Below are 18548 nucleotides of genomic sequence, written 5' to 3'. Positions count from 1 at the left end.
CCTTCTGAGATTGCAGATTATTGAGGTCAGGGAAGCGTGGTGGTCATGGTCATGCCCCTCTGTATTCCAGATGACCACATTCTTTTCTCTGTGAATTTAGAGATAGAAAGGCAAGAGTAACATAGTCAAATCATAGTTTCCTGAAATAATAGAGAAAATTGTCAGTAAAAGTAAATAATAGTAGGAAACTATAATCATCTCCAAAATGAGTTTTAGTTCTCCAAATAGGTGTCTTTTCTATCAAGACTATTTTCATATTAATATCAATGCTTATATTTGGATATTTTAATAAAAGGCAATTTTCTAGCTTTTTTTGTTCATGCCTTAATTTTTAGTTCATTTTGCCTGTTCTTGAGACTTTTCAGACATTCACAAAAAATCTTTATTAAAATGCTGATACATTTTTGGTGTGGTTACCCCTTAAGGCTTTATCAAATACCTCCTTAATTCAAAATCATTTACTGTACAAATAATCACTTGAAGCAAAGTGATTTGAAGGGTGGGATATAGGTGTGAGAGATGGGCACTTTAATTTACCTGTGAGAATTAAATAGAGATTAAAACATGATTCAGTGTTTTTGATGGGAAATGAAGGATGCGAGTAGTAAGTACTAAAAGAACTTTATTATTTTTACTTGGATCATGCAGTTGAGATAATTTGTTTGAAGCAAAGGAAATTTGAGAGATGGAGGCTACAAACATGGGTCAGGTGGACCTTGGGGTCTGGAGAAGGAAGCATCAGTGTGCAGCTTTGAGGAGAGTGCAGCCATCCTCCCCACCTTCTCCATCCCTGGGGGCTTTCTGTGTTTGTGTTATCCTTTGAGGTTTTTTTAATTTTGTTTTTAACAGTCTTTACAATGTTTAAAATTCAAACAAAATAAAAGCGGGACTTGTTAGGAACCCTTAGCCCAGTCTTCAGGGCTTCTTTTCACTTTTTGTGCTCTCTCCCCATGAAAGAGACAGCCTTGGAGATGGCACTTCAGTAACCCAGGACCCACAGAGGAGTCTGGAAATGTAGAGAAATCAGTGGAGAGGAACAGACTTGGCAGGCAGTGTGCAGTTGCTGAAGTTTTGTTGTCATTGGTTTTTATGACAGCAATGTCTTACCTTTGATTCCACAGGCCTGACGTTGTGGGCACCCTGCTGTTTGTCGGATCACTGCTGTTCATTAGCACTGTATTTGAGTGAGGAGTATAATGCTTAACACACCACTTGCCTTTTGCAGGGGAGGGTGCTTAAAGCATGGCTTTTTGACAGCAGGCTACAGGGTAGATGGCTGAAAAAGATGAAATAAAAAAAGGACACATTGGACAATTGAAATGGCACCAAAGTCAGGTGTCCTCCTTCTGTAGCCCACGGCTGCTCCCATGGTCCTTCCTTGTCGTGCTCTCACCATAACGTAACTCCCAGAGGCTGGGCTGTATGCCAAGGCTACATGCTGTGGCCACAAATTCTTCTAGTCAACTTTCATAGTCCTGTTCTATTTTAAATGTTTAAGTTTGGTGAAATTCGCCTTTATCAATAATTTGTCAGACTTTCAGAGGTCTTAGTGGTTGTGGATCAGATGACGCTATTATCAGAGGTACTGAGGTCCATGCTAGCCTTCTTCACCTGCTCTTGTTTTTGGAGTTGTGCTCCTAACTTGACATTTATTAGCTTTTACAGGTGATTGAAAGTTAACCATATGCTCATCTGATGTTTTAAGACTGATTATGTACTTTTAAAATAAATGTTTCTTGAACCACTATAATTATTTAATTTTTTAAAACTTCTTTTTCAGTCTGATCTTGTGGATCAAAGTGTATTTAATTTTATCCCAGAGGGCGAACATTCAGAGGTTTATAAAATACTCTCTACCCATCTTCTGGAAAGTGACTCCTTAACCCCTGAGTATTTAAAATGTAAGTAGTAGCTGTTAAGCAAAAAGTTAAACAGATTCGGTTGCATTGTCCTTCTCTTTTTGTAGTTTTTGACAAACATAGATAAGTTTAATCAAACACATAGCATCAACCAGATACCATATTAAAAATTAAATATATATACATATGGTGGAATTATGACCATAATTAAAAGTGTGAACTCTATTCCAGAATACATTGAAATCTCATTTTTTGTTATAATATGCCATAAAACTGTACTTTACATACAAATGGAATTTAACAATATATTCTTTTTTTTGTTGTTGCTTTTTAGTGCTGCAATTGCGGCATATGGAGGTTCCCAGGCTAGGGGTCGAATCAGAGCAGTGGCTGCTGGCCTACACCATGGCCATAGCAACATGGGATTCGAGCCCCATTTGCACCCTACACCACAGCTCATGGCAATGCGGGATCCTTAATGCACTGAGTGAGGTCAGGGATCAAACCTGTGTCCTCATGGATACCAGTCGTGTTTGTTACTGCTGAGCCACAAGGGGACCTCCTGGCAATATATTTTATTAATTTTCATATAAAATCTTAGGTATTTAATGAGGAAAAAATTAAGCATTCTCATTTTCACCATCACTCACCAACTGAATGCAGAAACTGTGGGACAAAACTTCTGTATTTAAAAAAAATACTTAGGAGTTCCCGTCGTGGCGCAGTGGTTAACAAATCCGACTAGGAACCATGAGGTTGCGGGTTCGGTCCCTGCCCTTGCTCAGTGGGTTAACGATCCGGTGTTGCCGTGAGCTGTGGTGTAGGTTGCAGACAAGGCTCGGATCCCGTGTTGCTGTGGCTCTGGCGTAGGCCGGTGGCTACAGCTCCGATTCAACCCCTAGCCTGGGAACCTCCATATGCCGCGGGAGCGGCCCAAGAAATAGCAACAACAACAACAACGACAAAAAAAAAAAAACTTAGTAAAGGAAATCATTTGCTTGATTAATTAGCATGAAACAATAATGTATTGGATATATGTAATGTGCCATATTATAAAAGTGCCAAGAATAGTCCCCACATTACTAAGTGTATACTCTGAGAAAAATTGGACAAATTGACCAGAGTATCTCATTTTCTTGAGTAAATTAATCTGTGTAAAATCTGAAATTACTATAGCACTACATTTAGCCATTGTTACTAGATATCTTCTTTAACCACTTTTTCCATGATGTAAAAATTTTGACTTTTCTGGTAATACTGACATTAATCATTTTGAAGGTTCTTTGTATTTTGAATCTTCAAATTTTGTAGCACTCTAACCATTCAGGAACTAAGATGTATGAATAGTCACTTTGATAGGGATAGATAAATTCTATAGCACCCTAACTGTTCAGGAACTGAAATGTATGAATAGTCATCTTTGATAGGGATAGATAGCCTATCAAAAGAAGTGGAGAAGAACTGGAGACCAGCAGAATCCATTTGATGCTTATAATTGTTTATAAATCCAGTTCTTATGGCCATGACCAAGAGACTACCCTGTCTTTGACCTAAAAGAAAGATGTGGTGGGGTATAACAATGCGGAGGCCAGTTATATGCCTGTAAACAGTATTTGAAGTCAGGGGTCAAGGTAAATACGTAGAGTAGGGAGGGAAGAATTGGAGAGGTAGACAGAAGAGAGTGTGCTTTAGAGACCTTCACAGGGGCAGCCTTGGCCAGAGACGGAGTGAGAACCATGGCACAAAGACAGACCTTGGGCTTCGTTTCCAAGATCAAGGGAAGGATGGTAACAGTACTTTGCAATAGAGAAAAGCCTGGAGTTCCTGTCGTGGCGCAGTGGTTAACGAATCCGACTAGGAACCCTGAGATTGCGGGTTCGGTCCCTGCCCTTGCTCAGTGGGTTAAGGATCCGGCGTTGCCATGAGCTGTGGTGTAGGTTGCAGACACAGCTCGGATCCCACATTGCTATGCCTCTGGCGTAGGCTGGTGGCTACAGCTCCGATTCGACCCCTAGCCTGGGAACCTCCATATGCCATGGGAGTGGCCCAAGAAATAGCAAAAAGACAAAAAAAGGAAAAAAAGAGAGAAAAGCCTCAATTAAATGACTTGCCGACCTAAGGCTTAAAGAACTGATAGGCAGAAAAATCTATTTCCATAGGCGAACAGCATATATTTCATGCCAAAGGAGTAAACGTGTTTTAAAACAGAGGGGAAATTGCTTGGAAAATTCAGGATTCTATAAATAGGTCATTTGGGCCATAGGGTGAGGTGGTACCCATGATGTGCTTCGTGTCTAGAAAAGGGAATAGGGCCTAATATTTCATCATAAACAGTTTGGTTTTTATTTTTTCTGTAGTGAGGAGTCAGTGAAGGATGATTTGGATAGTTTTGAGATCTGAAAGGAAAATCTCTCCGGTGAAAAATTTTGAAAAATGACCGACCGATAGATAGCAGTGGAAGTAAGGATGGAGAGGAACGCATGCGTGTATGTGTGGAGTCTTTAAATTCAGTAGTACTTGGTGTTAGACACAGGTGACCAAGGAGCTAGGATCAGCAGTGGGGAAGATTTTAGGAAGAAGGTAGTTAGAGGTTGAAACTGCTGAGTTTGATGATAAAGCCATTCGTGCTAATGACCAAAGAGGATGAGTTTGATGCTGCGAGGGAAGACAGTTCTTGCATGTTGAAATAATAGCAATGGAAGTAGCCCAGGAGTAGTAGGCAGGATTGAATCTGAGAGGCTAGAGTGTAGAAGTGTGGAGAACACATTTTTGCAGTTGCCAAAGAGATGCAGAGTAATCACATCTGGACTGAGTTGGTGGTACTGTCCGCTCAGTTGGAAAAAGTGACTCATGAGAGCTTCCCTGGTGACATAAGTAGCAGATCCTGATTCTTAGTTTACGAGCTGGTGATAGAGAAGAGACCAAATTGATATGATTTCTAACTAAGGAGATAAGCATACATGGGACAAAGGGAAAAGACAGCTGGCTTAGAAAGAGAGAGGGATGAAGTTACCTCAAACTATTTTGAGTTTTTAAGTTACTGATGGGACAATCTAGTAGAAATGTGCTGAAGTCATATAGTGATATGAGACTTTATCTTACATAAAAATGTTAGGGTTGGGGAGGGAGGTTTACAAGTGAAAAAGTTTATCAATTCTGGTAAGTTTATCAAGTATTATAGATTATGATCAAAAGAACTTTAGTAAATGCCCACAGTTCGAATACTGATTAGCAGAAGAGATAGAAATAATCAATATGGTAGGAAGATAAGTTTGGTACTAAGGAATAAAGATGTGAGTTTTAAGAAGAGGTAGAAACAATGAGGAAAGACCAATGAAGTTAATGCAAATGTTGCTGAATTTTAGAAGAGCAGTTTTATAGAAGTGTGAGGGCAAAAGCTGTAGTGCATGAAGTTGAGAGAAATGAATATGTGGAAACTGGAGCACATAATGAAAAGGAAGGAGGTCTGTGTTACTAAAAAGCATAGCATGAAAAACCCTTTTTTATGTTTGTGATGAAAAGACCTGGGCAGATTTAAAAACAGAAAGTAAAGGAGTTCCCACCGTGGCTCAGTAGTTAATGAATCCAACTAGGAACCATGAGGTTGCGGGTTCAATCCCTGGCCTGCTCAGTGGGTTAAGGATCCAGTGTTGACATGAGCTGTGGTGTAGGTGGCAGACGTGGCTTGGATTCCACGTTGCTGTGGCTCTGGCATAGGCTGGCAGCTACAGCTCTGATTAGATCCCTAGCCTGGGAACCTCCATATGCTGCTGGAGCAGCCTTAGAGAAGGCAAAAAGACCAAAAAAAAAAAAAAAAGAAAGTAAAAACCCAAAGAAAAGCATGTGTGTGGATGTTTAAGGAACGGGTACCAGTGGTGTGTGTGACCCTGGTCAGGGCAGGGGTGGAAGTGGTAGCTTGGGAATAGGAAGCAGAGCCTTTCTGGAGGATGAGAAGAAAGGACAGATAAAAATGGAGGAATATTGCTTATGTGGGAAGATCCATTGTCTTTATTAAGAACACAGGATGAGGAGTTCCCGTCGTGGCGCAGTGGTTAACGAATCCGACTAGGAACCATGAGGTTGCGGGTTCGGTCCCTGCCCTTGCTCAGTGGGTTAACGATCCGGCGTTGCCGTGAGCTGTGGTGTAGGTTGCAGACTTGGCTCGGATCCCGTGTTGCTGTGGCTCTGGCGTAGGCCGGTGGCTACAGCTCTGATTCAACCCCTAGCCTGGGAACCTCCATATGCCACGGGAGCGGCCCAAAGAAATAGCAAAAAGACAAAAAAAAAAAAAGAATACAGGATGAGATCAAGCAGATCATCTCTGCTTTGTGGACTATAATAAAATGTCATTGAGGACCCTCTGTTGGAGAAAACGATTTTAAACTTCAACTATTATAATCTTATTTTATGTGATAGATCATTCATCGTGATCACAAATATGTCATGTTTTTCTATTGCAGCAAAAAATCAGTTAGAATTTTGTTGTCATATGCTTCGAGGAACAATAGACCCAAAGGAACCATCTACTTATGAATATGTGAAATTTATAGGAAATTTCAAATCTTTAAACAGTGGTGAGTTAAAGTGGTTCTCTTACAATGTATTTTCACTTCTATTCGTTTAAGCTCTTAGAGTTATCGGAATATCAGTAACAATCAGATTTTACTGGAGTAACTAAGGGTACTCATTTCTTCATTGCTCCAGTATCCACCTCAGCACACAATGGTTTTGAAGGAATGACACCACGCACACACAGGCCTTCTTATGAAGATAGAGTTTGTTTTGTAGCTACTGTCAGATTAGCTACACCTCAGTTCATCAAGGTATGTTTCTAATTTTATTTCCCAAAGTGGTTTCATTTCATATAATGAGGACTATCTGTTGCCTAATTTTGTTGTTTCCATCCAGGAACTGCCTATAAACATCGAAGTAGTGGCCATGAGTCAGTCAGTATGTATGTGATCATATTTTTGAAGCAAATAATGAGTTATCAAGGCATGATTAAATTATGTAATTTTAAAATATATACCCTTTATAGGTAACCCATGGTTGTATAGCACCATTGTCCTGCTACTGAAAACTTTTTTTTTTTCCCTGCACCTGTAGCACATGGAAGTTCCTGAGCCACAGCTGTGGCCATGCCAGATCCTTTAACCCACTGTGCCAGGCCAGGGAGCAAACCTGCACCTCTGCAGTGACCCAAGTCATTGTAGTTGGATCCTTAACCCAGTGGCAACTCCATTGTGAAACATTTTAAGATGCATTTTTTTGTACAGTTCATAGCTACATTAAAGGGGAAAGGCCAAAAATCCAGATAATTTTAAAGATTGGTATTGAAATTTTCTTTTGAAATACTTAAGTGGCTTTTTACTACATTTAATATACCTTTTCAATTTTAAATTTCAGTTAAATAATTTATTTTTATATCCTGGACCCAGGATACAGATGATGAGTAGGAAGGTGGGGAAATGAAAGACCTCAGTCACTGGAAAATGGCTGGAAATAAGCCAGGCTAAGATTTGAAATGTAGGGAAACAGCATTTAATTAGGACAAAGTCCTGAATTAGCAATTAGAAGACCTTAAACCAGTCTTACTCTGCTTGTTTTGATCTTAGGAAATAATAGCAGTGGCTAATGTGTTTATCGAATGCTTACCACATGCTGTATGTTTTGCATGCATTATCTCAATTCTCATAAATGCTGGTGTGATCACCAGGAAACTGAGGCTCAGGGACGTACACTTACTTGCCCAAAGTCACAGCTACTGAGATGGATTCTAGTTCTTTTTTCTCTCAGAGCCCAAGCTCTTAATCACTGCCTTGTGCTACAGAAGGTCATTCAAGGACACTGAGGCAGGCTGGAATACATGGCTGAGAAAGACCAGAGTCTTGGGTTACTGTGTGTGCAAGGTGGCTAGGGACGGTGGGAGATGAGATTAGAAAAGTAAGCAGAGGCCAGCAGTGAGGTGTGTCTCCTTTGTTCTTGTTTGTTTCTCCTTACTGCAGAGTATAGATTTATCCTAATGGGATGAGGAACCCTTAAGGTTTTCAAGCAGGGAACTTAGGTAATCATATTTGAGTATTTGTAAGGTAAAGGTGGCCAGAATAAAGATGAGTTGAAGGTCAGGGAGACCTGTTTGGAGACACTTTGGCGATAATGTGAGCCAAGCTGATGGCAAGGGTCCAGGGTCTAGACTAAGATCCTGAACGTGGAGGGATAGAATAGCTTTTTTAAAAACTTAGAAGGTGAAATTGAAAGTATTTGGTTGTGGTCATTTAGACGGTGAAAGGTGAGAATGAGTATGTTGTGACTATCAGATTTCTAGACTCAGGGGCACAGCACAGGAATGCCTGCAATATGGTGGAGCGATATGTACCTGGGGTGAGGAGAAAGGTGGTAGTTCGTTCGTTTTTGGACACATCTGAGTTTGCGGTGTGGGGAAACATCCAGGCAGTTAGAAATAGAGAACTCTGATTCAGGAGAATGATCTAACTTCAGAATTAGAGTTTACAGGCATGTGAGTGAACAGAGAATGTGGAGTCAGAGGTACTCCCCAGAAACCTGCATCTGTTTGCTGCCACCTTCCTTGGAACTAGAAAATAAAAACATGAAAAAAATATCTAGGGAAAAGTTAGCTAATAATGACCTTTACAGCTAACAATATTTAAGACTCTGCCAAGGACACAGAAAAAATATTTCTAAATTTTAATTATTTATTTGTAGGAAATGTGCACTGTTGAAGAACCTAATGAAGAGTTTACATCTAGACATAGCTTAGAATGGAAGTTTCTATTTCTGGATCACAGGTAACTCCATTTTAAAATTCTATAAAAAGGTAATAATCATATTATAATTCTTGAAATTTATCAATTTCAAAGACAAACTTTTTCTAATCAAGATGCTCAGTTCATTACGATTCATTATCCATCTAAAAAAAATTCATTATCCATCTAAAAAAAAATAAAAGTTCCTCCCAAAATTGATTTCTAGTTGAGTATTTTTCATTATGGAAAAAGTCCTAATATTGATTGTTTTATATGTAATTTAGGGCCCCACCCATAATAGGGTATTTGCCATTTGAAGTTCTGGGAACATCAGGCTATGATTATTATCATGTGGATGACCTAGAAAACCTGGCAAAATGTCATGAGCACTGTAAGTAGATTTGAACGTTTCCGGTGACCATAACTTTTTAATTTCTAACTATCGTGGCAATAGAAATATTTTTGTGTCTTAGAAATGTATTGGAAAATCTTATTTCATTCCAGTAGGAGTCCTACATCAAGTCTGAGTGAAACTTGTATTTTATACATTTCTGTCTACAGTAGTAAGTACTACTTATAATATGGCATCTAATTAACCTTGTTTTGAAGTATATAAGCTCTACAGCTAGAGTAAGAGAAGTAGATCCCTTTGAAAATTGCAATAGTATGTCAAAATATTAGAACACGAGGAGTTCCCGTCATGGTGCAGTGGTTAACAAACCCGACTAGGAACCATGAGGCTGCGGGTTCGGTCCCTGGCCTCACTCAGTGGGTTAAGGATCCGGCGTTGTTGTAAGCTGTGGTGTAGGTTGCAGACGCAGCTCGGATCCTGTGTTGTTGTGGCTCTGGCGTAGGCCGGTGGCTACAGCTCTGATTAGACCCCTAACCTGGGAGCCTCCATATGCCGCGGGTGCGGCCCTAGAAAAGACGAAAATAAATAAATAAATAAATAAATAAATAAATAAAAGAACACGATTCCATAAATTTTTATTTTCAGGCGTGTAAGTCTGCCCAGGAGGTAGGTACACATTTAAGGAATCTCTTAGAAAACTCACAGTAAGCACTTCATTAATGTTACCTACCATTATTATATTAGCAGTAGGAACATTTTCATCTCGTTTTGCCCTGTTATAAACAGTTTACATACTCAGCTCTGTTATTCATCACCACAGCTGTAGAAAGTACATGCTGTTAGCATCTCCGCTGGTAAGCAGAGGCACAGTGAGGCTAACTTGCTGACTTACAGTCCCATAACTCACTGGTGGCAGAGATGGGCTTGAAATCTAGACTAGAGAGAAGCCTGCAGCCATGAACTCCACACATGATGGGGTGTGGCTCCAGGACCCTGCTTCAGACATGTAAGCTCCCCTCCCTTAAACAGTTGCTATCTCTTAAAAAAAGAATCTAGACCAACCCCTTTGCCACTTGCTATTTATTCTTCATTTCAGAAGTTTGTTTTAATGATAGGTTTTATTTGCCTCTCTGATCCTACTCCCCAAATTCTTTTGGGTGTCCTCTAAAGCTTAATTACATATTTAAGATACTTTCATAATGTCTCTTTTTTTTTTGTCTTTTCTAGGGCCACACCCATGGCATATGGAGGTTCTCAGGCTAGGGGTCAAATTGGAGCTGCAGCTGCTGGCCTACACCACAGCTGATGGCAATGCTGGATCCTTAACCCACTGAGCGAGGCCAGGGATCAAACCTTTGTCTTCATGGATGCTGGTCGGGTTCATTACCACTCAGCCACGAGGGGAACTCCCATATGTCTTAGTCTGGTCTCATAAACCTTTGTCTCTGAAAATAAAGCATGTTATGTAGTATCTACTGTATGGAAGATTTTCAGAGTAAAGTTATTATTTCACAAAAGAAACGTTCTTTACCTCAATTCATATGGGCAGTATTGCTCCGTGATGTATTAAAAAGATCTGATGCTGTTATTAAGTAGCTAGGTAATTTTGGACCAAAAGTTTCAAGTCTGTAGATCTTGATTTCGTCATTAATCGTGAGAGAGAGAGAGTGATGATTCTGACCAGCATTTTCTAAGGTTTGTTCCACTGAATGCCGGTCAGTAAAAAAATGGATTTTATAGTCAAGGAAGCCTAGTAAGAGTTCATGATCAATGCCTATCTCGCCATCTCCAGAATCTTGACACACGCTAGCATACTCAGGGTTTTGAGAAGACTTGTTTTAACAGAGTTTCCCAAGTTTAACCACAAACCCATTTTTTTTGCTTAGTATCTGTTAAAAAGCTTCAGAACTTAAAATCTACAGAGAATGTTTTGGGAATTACTTTACTTCTCAGTTACTTTAAATAATTAAGTTGTTCTGGTTTGGGTTAAGGTTTAGAATTGAATGGCTCAGAGATGCCTGTGCCTGGGTCAGGGGGGAGAACTCAGTTCTGAGTACATACTGCTGTTACTCTCTGTATATCTTGGCAGGAGAAAGTCAGTAGATGAATCATTTGTTCTTGAGTATTTGGAAAGTTACCGTGTATGAAAAGTATCTAAGATCAGCAATAACTGGCTATAAGTTGGGTACTGTGGAAGATAGGATAATTGCTTGGGACTTTAAGCTGTCTCTACAGAATAGCATTTTCTTATAATTTATATACTATATATTATTGAAAAGCCAGAAGAAGACTTGTGTATGTAGACTTAAATATGGATGATACTTTTTGGCTAAAAATATAATAATATGAATCAAAAAATATCTTTTTTTTTTCTTAGTAATGCAGTACGGGAAAGGCAAATCATGTTATTATAGGTTCCTGACTAAAGGACAACAATGGATTTGGCTTCAGACTCACTATTATATCACTTATCATCAGTGGAATTCAAGGCCAGAGTTTATTGTTTGTACTCACACCGTAGTAAGGTAATAGTTCTTATATAGAATTTCTGAATTACAGAAACACCAGTAGTGATTCTTGTAATTTTTATATTTGATTTACTATGAAGTACAAAGTGATTTTCCCCCCATTTTCGATATTAAACTTATTAGATTTACTTAAAGGCATTATATAGAAATAGAATACAGGTATATAGAGATAAATAATTCCTGACATAAATTTTATGATTTAGAGCAGATGTTGTAACTGTCTTTTTTTTTTCTGTCTCTTTAAGGCTGCACCCTTGGCATATGAAAGTTCCCAGGCTAGGGAGGGGTCCAATTGGAGCTGTAGCCACCAGCCTACACCACAGCCACAGCAACGCCAGATCCGAGCCGCATCTGCACCCTACGCTAACACCTGATCCTTAACCCACTGAGTGAGGCCAGGGGTTGAACTTGCATCCTCATGGATGCTAGTCTTATTCGTTTCTGCTGAGCCACGATAGGAACTCTGTAACTGTCTTTTATGTACCACAGTCAGCCATGTAAAAAGAGAACCAGATTAGGTAAAGTATACTCTTCCTTTACTTAATTCCTTTTACGTTCTGTGTAGTTACACATTAGTTACAGTAGCAATGTAAAATTTTTGAGGTATCTAGAAAAATGGAATTTGAATTAAGATAGTGTACTATAGCTATGTTTTAGGTTTGTGTGGTGCATAAAAAATAGTCTGGAATTAGGAATGAACAAATAAGACACATAACAAGTGCTAAATGGTTGCACCTCTGCAGTATTTTAAATGAATGATCAAACACTGAAATTTTTTTCCGTTTGTAGTTATGCGGAAGTTAGGGCTGAAAGACGACGAGAACTTGGCATTGAAGAGTCTCTTCCGGAGACAGCTGCTGACAAAGTATGTATCTTACCGCTTTTTAAAATCATTTTATTTCTTCCCTGTGATAGATAGGACTCAATAATTTATAGGAAAGTTATTTTGCAAATATTTCATTTCCTCACTTGTGACAGGGTTATCATTATACTTCACTATGTATTTTTGTACTAAAATTAATATTTTAAAGCTTCTAAAAAAGATGTGAGGGAGTTCCCACGATGGCGCATTTGGTTGAGAATCCTACTGCAGGGGCTCAGGTGGCTACAGAGGTGCGGGTTTGACTCCCGGCCCAGCACAGTGGGTTGAGAGAGCCGGCATTGCCACAGCTGCGGCTCGGGTTCAATCCCTGGCCTGAGAGCTTCCATATGCTGCGGGTGCAGCTTAAAAAAAAAAAAGATTTGATCTGCTGTTTAGTGATAATTATATGAGAGACTTGTATGATCACGGATTTAAACTTACATTTATTAGAATGTGCTAGGCTCTGACAGGTTTTTCTGTGAATTACAGATGTCATTTCTCAGACATCCTTATCTGATAGGTGATATCCCCAAATCAGGGAATAGTAAAACTGAGCATTAACTCATGGCTTGGAAAGTTATAGTCAGATTTTGAACTCTGGTTTCTCTTTTCTTTTTTTCAGGTAGAAGTAGTCTATTAGCTACCTAATGCTGTGTAACAGAACTTAATGGTGTGAAATAACACACATACATCATTTCACAGTTTTTGTGAGTCAAGAATGCAGACCCAGTTTAGCTGGGCCTCTGCTTCAGAATTGGTCTTGAGGCTGTAGTCAGGATGTCAGCCTGGGGTCTGTCCCCAAGGCTGCAGTCAGGGTGTCAGTGGCCCTCGGTCATCTCAAGGGTCACCCTAGGCAGATTGTGTTTCCAGGCTCACTTAGCGGTTGTTGGAGGGATTGGGTTCCCCATGGGCATTTAGACTGGGGATCTTGGTTTGGAGATGGAGATAGAGGGTATGCAGGAGAAATGGCATTGCCATGTCACCTCTTTTCTTGTGGTATACGTTACTTCGAGATCATTGTTTGTGTGTACATGTATGTGTGTGTGTGTGTGTACATATGTATGCGTGTGTGGATATGTGTATATATGTGTGTGTGTATGTTTGCAGTATGTGTGGATGTGTATATGTATGTGGATGTGTTTGTATATGTATGTGTGTGTATGTATGTGTGGGTGCGGATGTGCATGTGTGTATATGTATGGATGTGGATGTGTGTGTATGCATGTGTGTATATACTTATGCATGTATATGGGTGTGTGGATGTATGTGTTTATATGTGTGTGTATGAATGTAGGTGTGGTATATATATGTAGTGCATGTGTGTATGTGTATACATGCGTCTGCTCCTAGGCAGTTACCCTGGAAGAGAGGAGAACAGGGAGTTGTTCCTAGTTCACTGCTGCACATGGAGGGCCTTGATGGGCCCTCATTCTGAACGCGCTTCTGCTGTAATGAGGCGGACAGAAAAGATGGCTGTATTTGCATACCTGCTGTGTCAGTAGGCAGTTGGATGTTTGGTGATGTTAGATGTTCTCATCTATTTAAAGCAAGGCTATCAGTTGAAAGAGGGGGAAAAAGAAGTTTAAAAGCAACACGAAAGGTGTGGAATAATTGTCAAGAGTAGGAGAGTGAGCCTCCTAGAAACAGTGTTTCTGTTCAGTGTTGAGTATGCATTTTAGGTTGACTTTAATTTTTCCAAAGGAATGTCTGAGCAGGTGAGCTGGAAACCTTAGACAGGGAAGTATGGTTTAAAGTGGGGTTTTAATTTCTGCTTTTAGAGGTGCTACAGTGTCTGGTAATGACAGGTGCAGTGATTGAACAAGGTAGAGTGGAGGAAGAAGTTTATCGAAGATGAGGAACCATAGAGAGCTGAGAGTCCAGGAGAGATGTGGGGGACTTGTCTGTACGGGTCAGTGGAGTAAAGGAGATTTTGAGCAGGGAAATACTGAGTTCCAAAGATGCTTAGAGTACTTCGTCTATAAACTAAAGTGTCATCATTATTCTGTTGGGTTTTTTTTTTTCACTTTTTTTTTCCTGATGTGAAATATACATAAAATTAACCATCTTAACCAATTTTAAGTGTACAGTTCAGTGGCATTAAATGTACATTCACACTGTTGTGCAAGCATAACTACCATCCATCATCAAAATTTTGGTCTTTCCAAGCTGAAGCTCTATACCTATTCACTAGTACCTCCCAGTCCCTCCTCTCTCCAGACCCTGGCAGCCACTGATATGCTTCTGACTCCTGTAGGTACCTCATAAGTGGAACCATGTAGTATTTGTCTGACTGGCTTATTTCACTTGGCAAAAGACCCTCACGGTTCGTCCATATTGTAGCATGTGTCAGGATTTCCTTGTAAAGCCTGAATAATACTCAACTGTGTGTATACCACATCGATGGATACTTGAATTGTTTTTGGCTATTCTGATCAATGCTGCTATGAATATGGCTGTGCAAATAGCTATTTGAGTCCCTGCTTTCAGTTCTTTTAAGGATATACCCAGAAATGGAATTGCTGACTCATATGGTAATTCCGTATTTAATTTTTTGAGGAACTGTTACACTGTTTTCAGTAGTAGCTGTGCTATTTTATGTTCTTGCCAACACTGCACAGGAGTTCCAATTTCTCCGTATCCTTGCCAACATTAAAAAATAAAAATAGGAGTTCCCGTCGTGGTGCAGTGGTTAACGAATCCGACTAGGAACCATGAGGTTGCGGGTTCGGTCCCTGCCCTTGCTCAGTGGGTTAACGATCTGGCGTTGCCGTGAACTGTGGTGTAGGTTGCAGACGCGGCTCGGATCCCGCATTGCTGTGACTCTGGCCTAGGCCGGTGGCTACAGCTCCGATTCAACCCCTAGCCTGGGAATCTCCATATGCCGCGGGAGCGGCCCAAGAAATAGCAACAACAACAACAACAGACAAAAGACAAAAAATAAAAAAAAAATAAAAACTACTGTATATCATCCAGCAAGCCCACATCTGAGTATTTATCCAAAGTAATTGAAATCAGAATCTCGGGGAAATACTAGCACTCCAGCGTTCAGTGCAGCACTATTCACAATAGCCAAGACACAGAAATGTGTAAATGTCTACCAGCAGCTGAATGGACTAACCAAATGCAGCGTATACATGCAATGAAGTATTGCTATTCAAACTGAAGAGGGAAGGATGTTCTGCAGTCTGTGACATGGACAACTCTTGAGGACGTTATGCTGAGTGAAATGAGCCAATTTTCCTTTTTTTTTTTTTTTTTTGGTCTTTTTGCCTTTTCTGGGGCCGCTCCCATGGGATATGGAGTTCCCAGGCTAGGGGGTCTAATCTGAGCTGTAGCCACCGGCCTATGCTGGAGCCACAGCAACACAGGATCAGAGCCACATCTGCAACCTACACCACAGCTCACAGCAACCCCGGATCCTTAACCCACTGAGCAAGGGCAGGGATCGAACCCAAAACCTCATGGTTCCTACTCGGATTTGTTAACCACTGCGCCACGATAGGAACTCCTCTATTTTTTTTGATAAAAGCCCACTGATGGATGTGAAATGGTGTTTCTTGGTTTTGATTTGCATTTCTCTAATGATCAATAGTATTAAGCATCTTTTTTATATATTTACTGGCCACTTATGTATCTTCTTTGGAGAAATGTCTATGCAAGACTTTTGCATATATTTTAATTGGATTGTTTGTTGGGAGGGATTATTTATTTTTTGCTTTTAGTAGCTGGAGCTTTTTATATATTCTGGGTATTAATTCCTTATCAAATAAACGATTTACAAATGTTTCCTCCCATTCCATGGTGCCTTTCCACAGTTTTAGTTCTTAATGTTTAGGTCTGATCCATTTTGAGTTAATTTTTACATGTGGTATAAAGTAAAAGTCTAAATAACTTAATTCCCTTGCATCTGTTGTTTCTTTACATAGAGAATGAAACCAAAACTTTCTGGCTATAAAAATATAAGTGTTCATCTCTTTACCTAATATCATATAGGTACACTTGTCTTGTTATGGGTAAAAACTGATTTTAAGGAGGAGGGATTAGCAAGCAATATTGCTGATTTAGGGATCTCTGAACTGAACAAGAAAACATTTATTTTGTTTGTCTCCTTAGAGCCAAGATTCTGGGTCTGATAATCGTATAAGTACAGTCAGTCTCAAGGAAGCGTTGGAAAGGTTTGACCGCAGCCCGACTCCGTCCGCTTCCTCACGGAGTTCGAGGAAGTCCTCACACACAGCCATCTCAGACTCTGCCTGTGAGTGTGCCCTAGCTGAAAGCAGACGTGCTCTGAAGAGAGTGCTTCTCCCTTGTTTGTGTTACTCGTATCAGCATTTTTCATCAGTTCCTAAGGAGTTAACCTTCCCAGGGGACAAGAGGCACATTGCTTACCTTTAAGCAAAGAATTAAGTTTATAAAGTAGCCTTTAAAATAGGTAGTTGGCAATGTTGGTACTATTTTTGATTATCCTTCAAAAAGAAAGCAGAACTTACAGTAATTCCTTTTTTATTGGTAGAGCCGGTAAGTGTTCTTTAAGTTCGCTTTTTGAAAGTGTTTTGTGTGTATTTTGTCTTTATGAAGGTTTGTATAATTGTCATTAAATTAGTATACTTTTTAATTTTTTAAAAAGAGTTTAGCACTTATTTCTCAGAGTATTAAAACATGTAATAAGGAAAAGAGGGTTGTTTGAACCACTTAGCACCGTGGCTAGAATTTCTGAGATCTTAGGGAAAAAAATTTTTCCCTATTATAGTCATTTCTCTGCTTAAAAAAAAATGTTGTCTTACTGTGGTAAGAACACTTAGAATAAGATCTGTTACCCTCTTAAATTTTTAAGTGTACAATGTGTAATTGTTGACTGTAGGTACAGTGGTGTACTGCAGATTTCTGGAGCTTATTCATTGTGCTTCTCTGAAACATTATGCCAGCTGATTAGTAACTCCCCATTTCCCTGTCCCCTGGCCCTTGGCAGTCACCTTTGTGCTCTTTGATTCAGTGAATTTGACTCTTTGAGAAAAATCTCATGTGATGGAGTCATGCAGTACTTGGCTGTCATTGGCTCATTTCGCTCAGCATAATGTCCTCAAGAGTCACCCGCATCACAGACTGCGGAACGTCCTTCCGTTTTCAGTTTGAATAGCAATACTTCATTGTATGTGTACACCGCATTTGGTTAGTTCATTCACCTGTCGGTAGACATCCAGGCATTTCTGTATCTTGGCTATTGTGAATAGTGCTGCCATCAACACTGGAGTGCTGGTATCTCTTTGAGATTCTGATATCAATTACTTTGGATAAATACTCAGATATGGGTTTGCTGGATCATGTATGGTAGTTCTATTTTTTTTTTTTTTTTTAAGAGCCTCACCTGCAGCATATGGAAGTTCTCAGGCTAGCAGTTGAATCAGAGCTGCATCTCTTGGCCTACACCACAGCCACAGCAACCCTGGATCTGAGCTGCATCTGTAACCTATGCCCAGCTTGCATCAACAGTGGATCCTTAATCCATGGAGTGGGGCTGGGGATCGAACCCACATCCTCACGGATGCTACGTTAGGTTCTTAACTTGCTGAGCCACAACTCCCTCTGTTGGGAGGTCGTTCTATTTTTAACTTTTTTGAGAAATGATCTGTTGTTTTCTACAGCAGCTGCACCATTTCTTATCTCTACCAACAGTGTGCAGGGCTCCACTTTCTCCACACTCTTGACAACACTTGTCTTTTGATTTTTTGATGATAGCCATGTTGAGAGGTAGAGGTGATCTGATCATGGTTTTGATTTGCACATCCCTGATGATTAGGATATTGAGTATTATTTCATATCCTGGCTGTCCATCTGTATATCTGCTTTAGAAAATTATCTATTCAGGTCCTTAGGCTATTTTTTACTAGTTTTTTTTTTTTTTAACTATTGAATTGTAACCTTTTTTTTTACATTTTGAATTAAAGTATAGTTGATTTACAGTGTTGTGCCAGTTTCTGTTGTACAGCATTGTGCTCTGGTCAGACATTTGTGTATATATTCCTTTTCTTATATTATTTTTTATTGTGGTTTCTCCCAAGAGACTGGATTGAGTTGTCTGTGCTATACAGTAGAACCTCATTGCTTATCCATTCTAAATGGAATAGTTTGCATCTACTAACATGGTAACCATTTTTATAGTGGAAGTTTTCCTATTTCAGATAA

At 39.7% G+C, this 18548-nt stretch overlaps 1 protein-coding gene across 10 annotated transcripts in view; it reads left to right on the top strand.

Moving 5' to 3' along the window:
• CLOCK (clock circadian regulator) overlaps positions 1–18548 on the top strand; it is a 121875-nt gene that overhangs the window by 82438 nt on the left and 20889 nt on the right. For all 10 annotated transcript variants that reach the window (XM_047798758.1, XM_047798757.1, XM_047798756.1 and 7 more), the window contains 8 exons: positions 1781–1901; positions 6320–6433; positions 6564–6682; positions 8583–8665; positions 8908–9014; positions 11353–11500; positions 12293–12368; positions 16479–16620. In XM_047798758.1, coding sequence (XP_047654714.1) covers positions 1781–1901; positions 6320–6433; positions 6564–6682; positions 8583–8665; positions 8908–9014; positions 11353–11500; positions 12293–12368; positions 16479–16620 — 910 coding nt within the window. The remainder of the gene's footprint in view (positions 1–1780; positions 1902–6319; positions 6434–6563; positions 6683–8582; positions 8666–8907; positions 9015–11352; positions 11501–12292; positions 12369–16478; positions 16621–18548) is intronic.

The sequence above is a fragment of the Phacochoerus africanus genome, chromosome 10 (genome assembly GCF_016906955.1).
Source record: "Phacochoerus africanus isolate WHEZ1 chromosome 10, ROS_Pafr_v1, whole genome shotgun sequence".
NCBI classification, from domain to species: domain Eukaryota; kingdom Metazoa; phylum Chordata; class Mammalia; order Artiodactyla; family Suidae; genus Phacochoerus; species Phacochoerus africanus.
The sequence above is the reverse complement of the archived record's forward strand: the minus strand, read 5'-3'. Positions and strand labels throughout refer to the sequence as shown.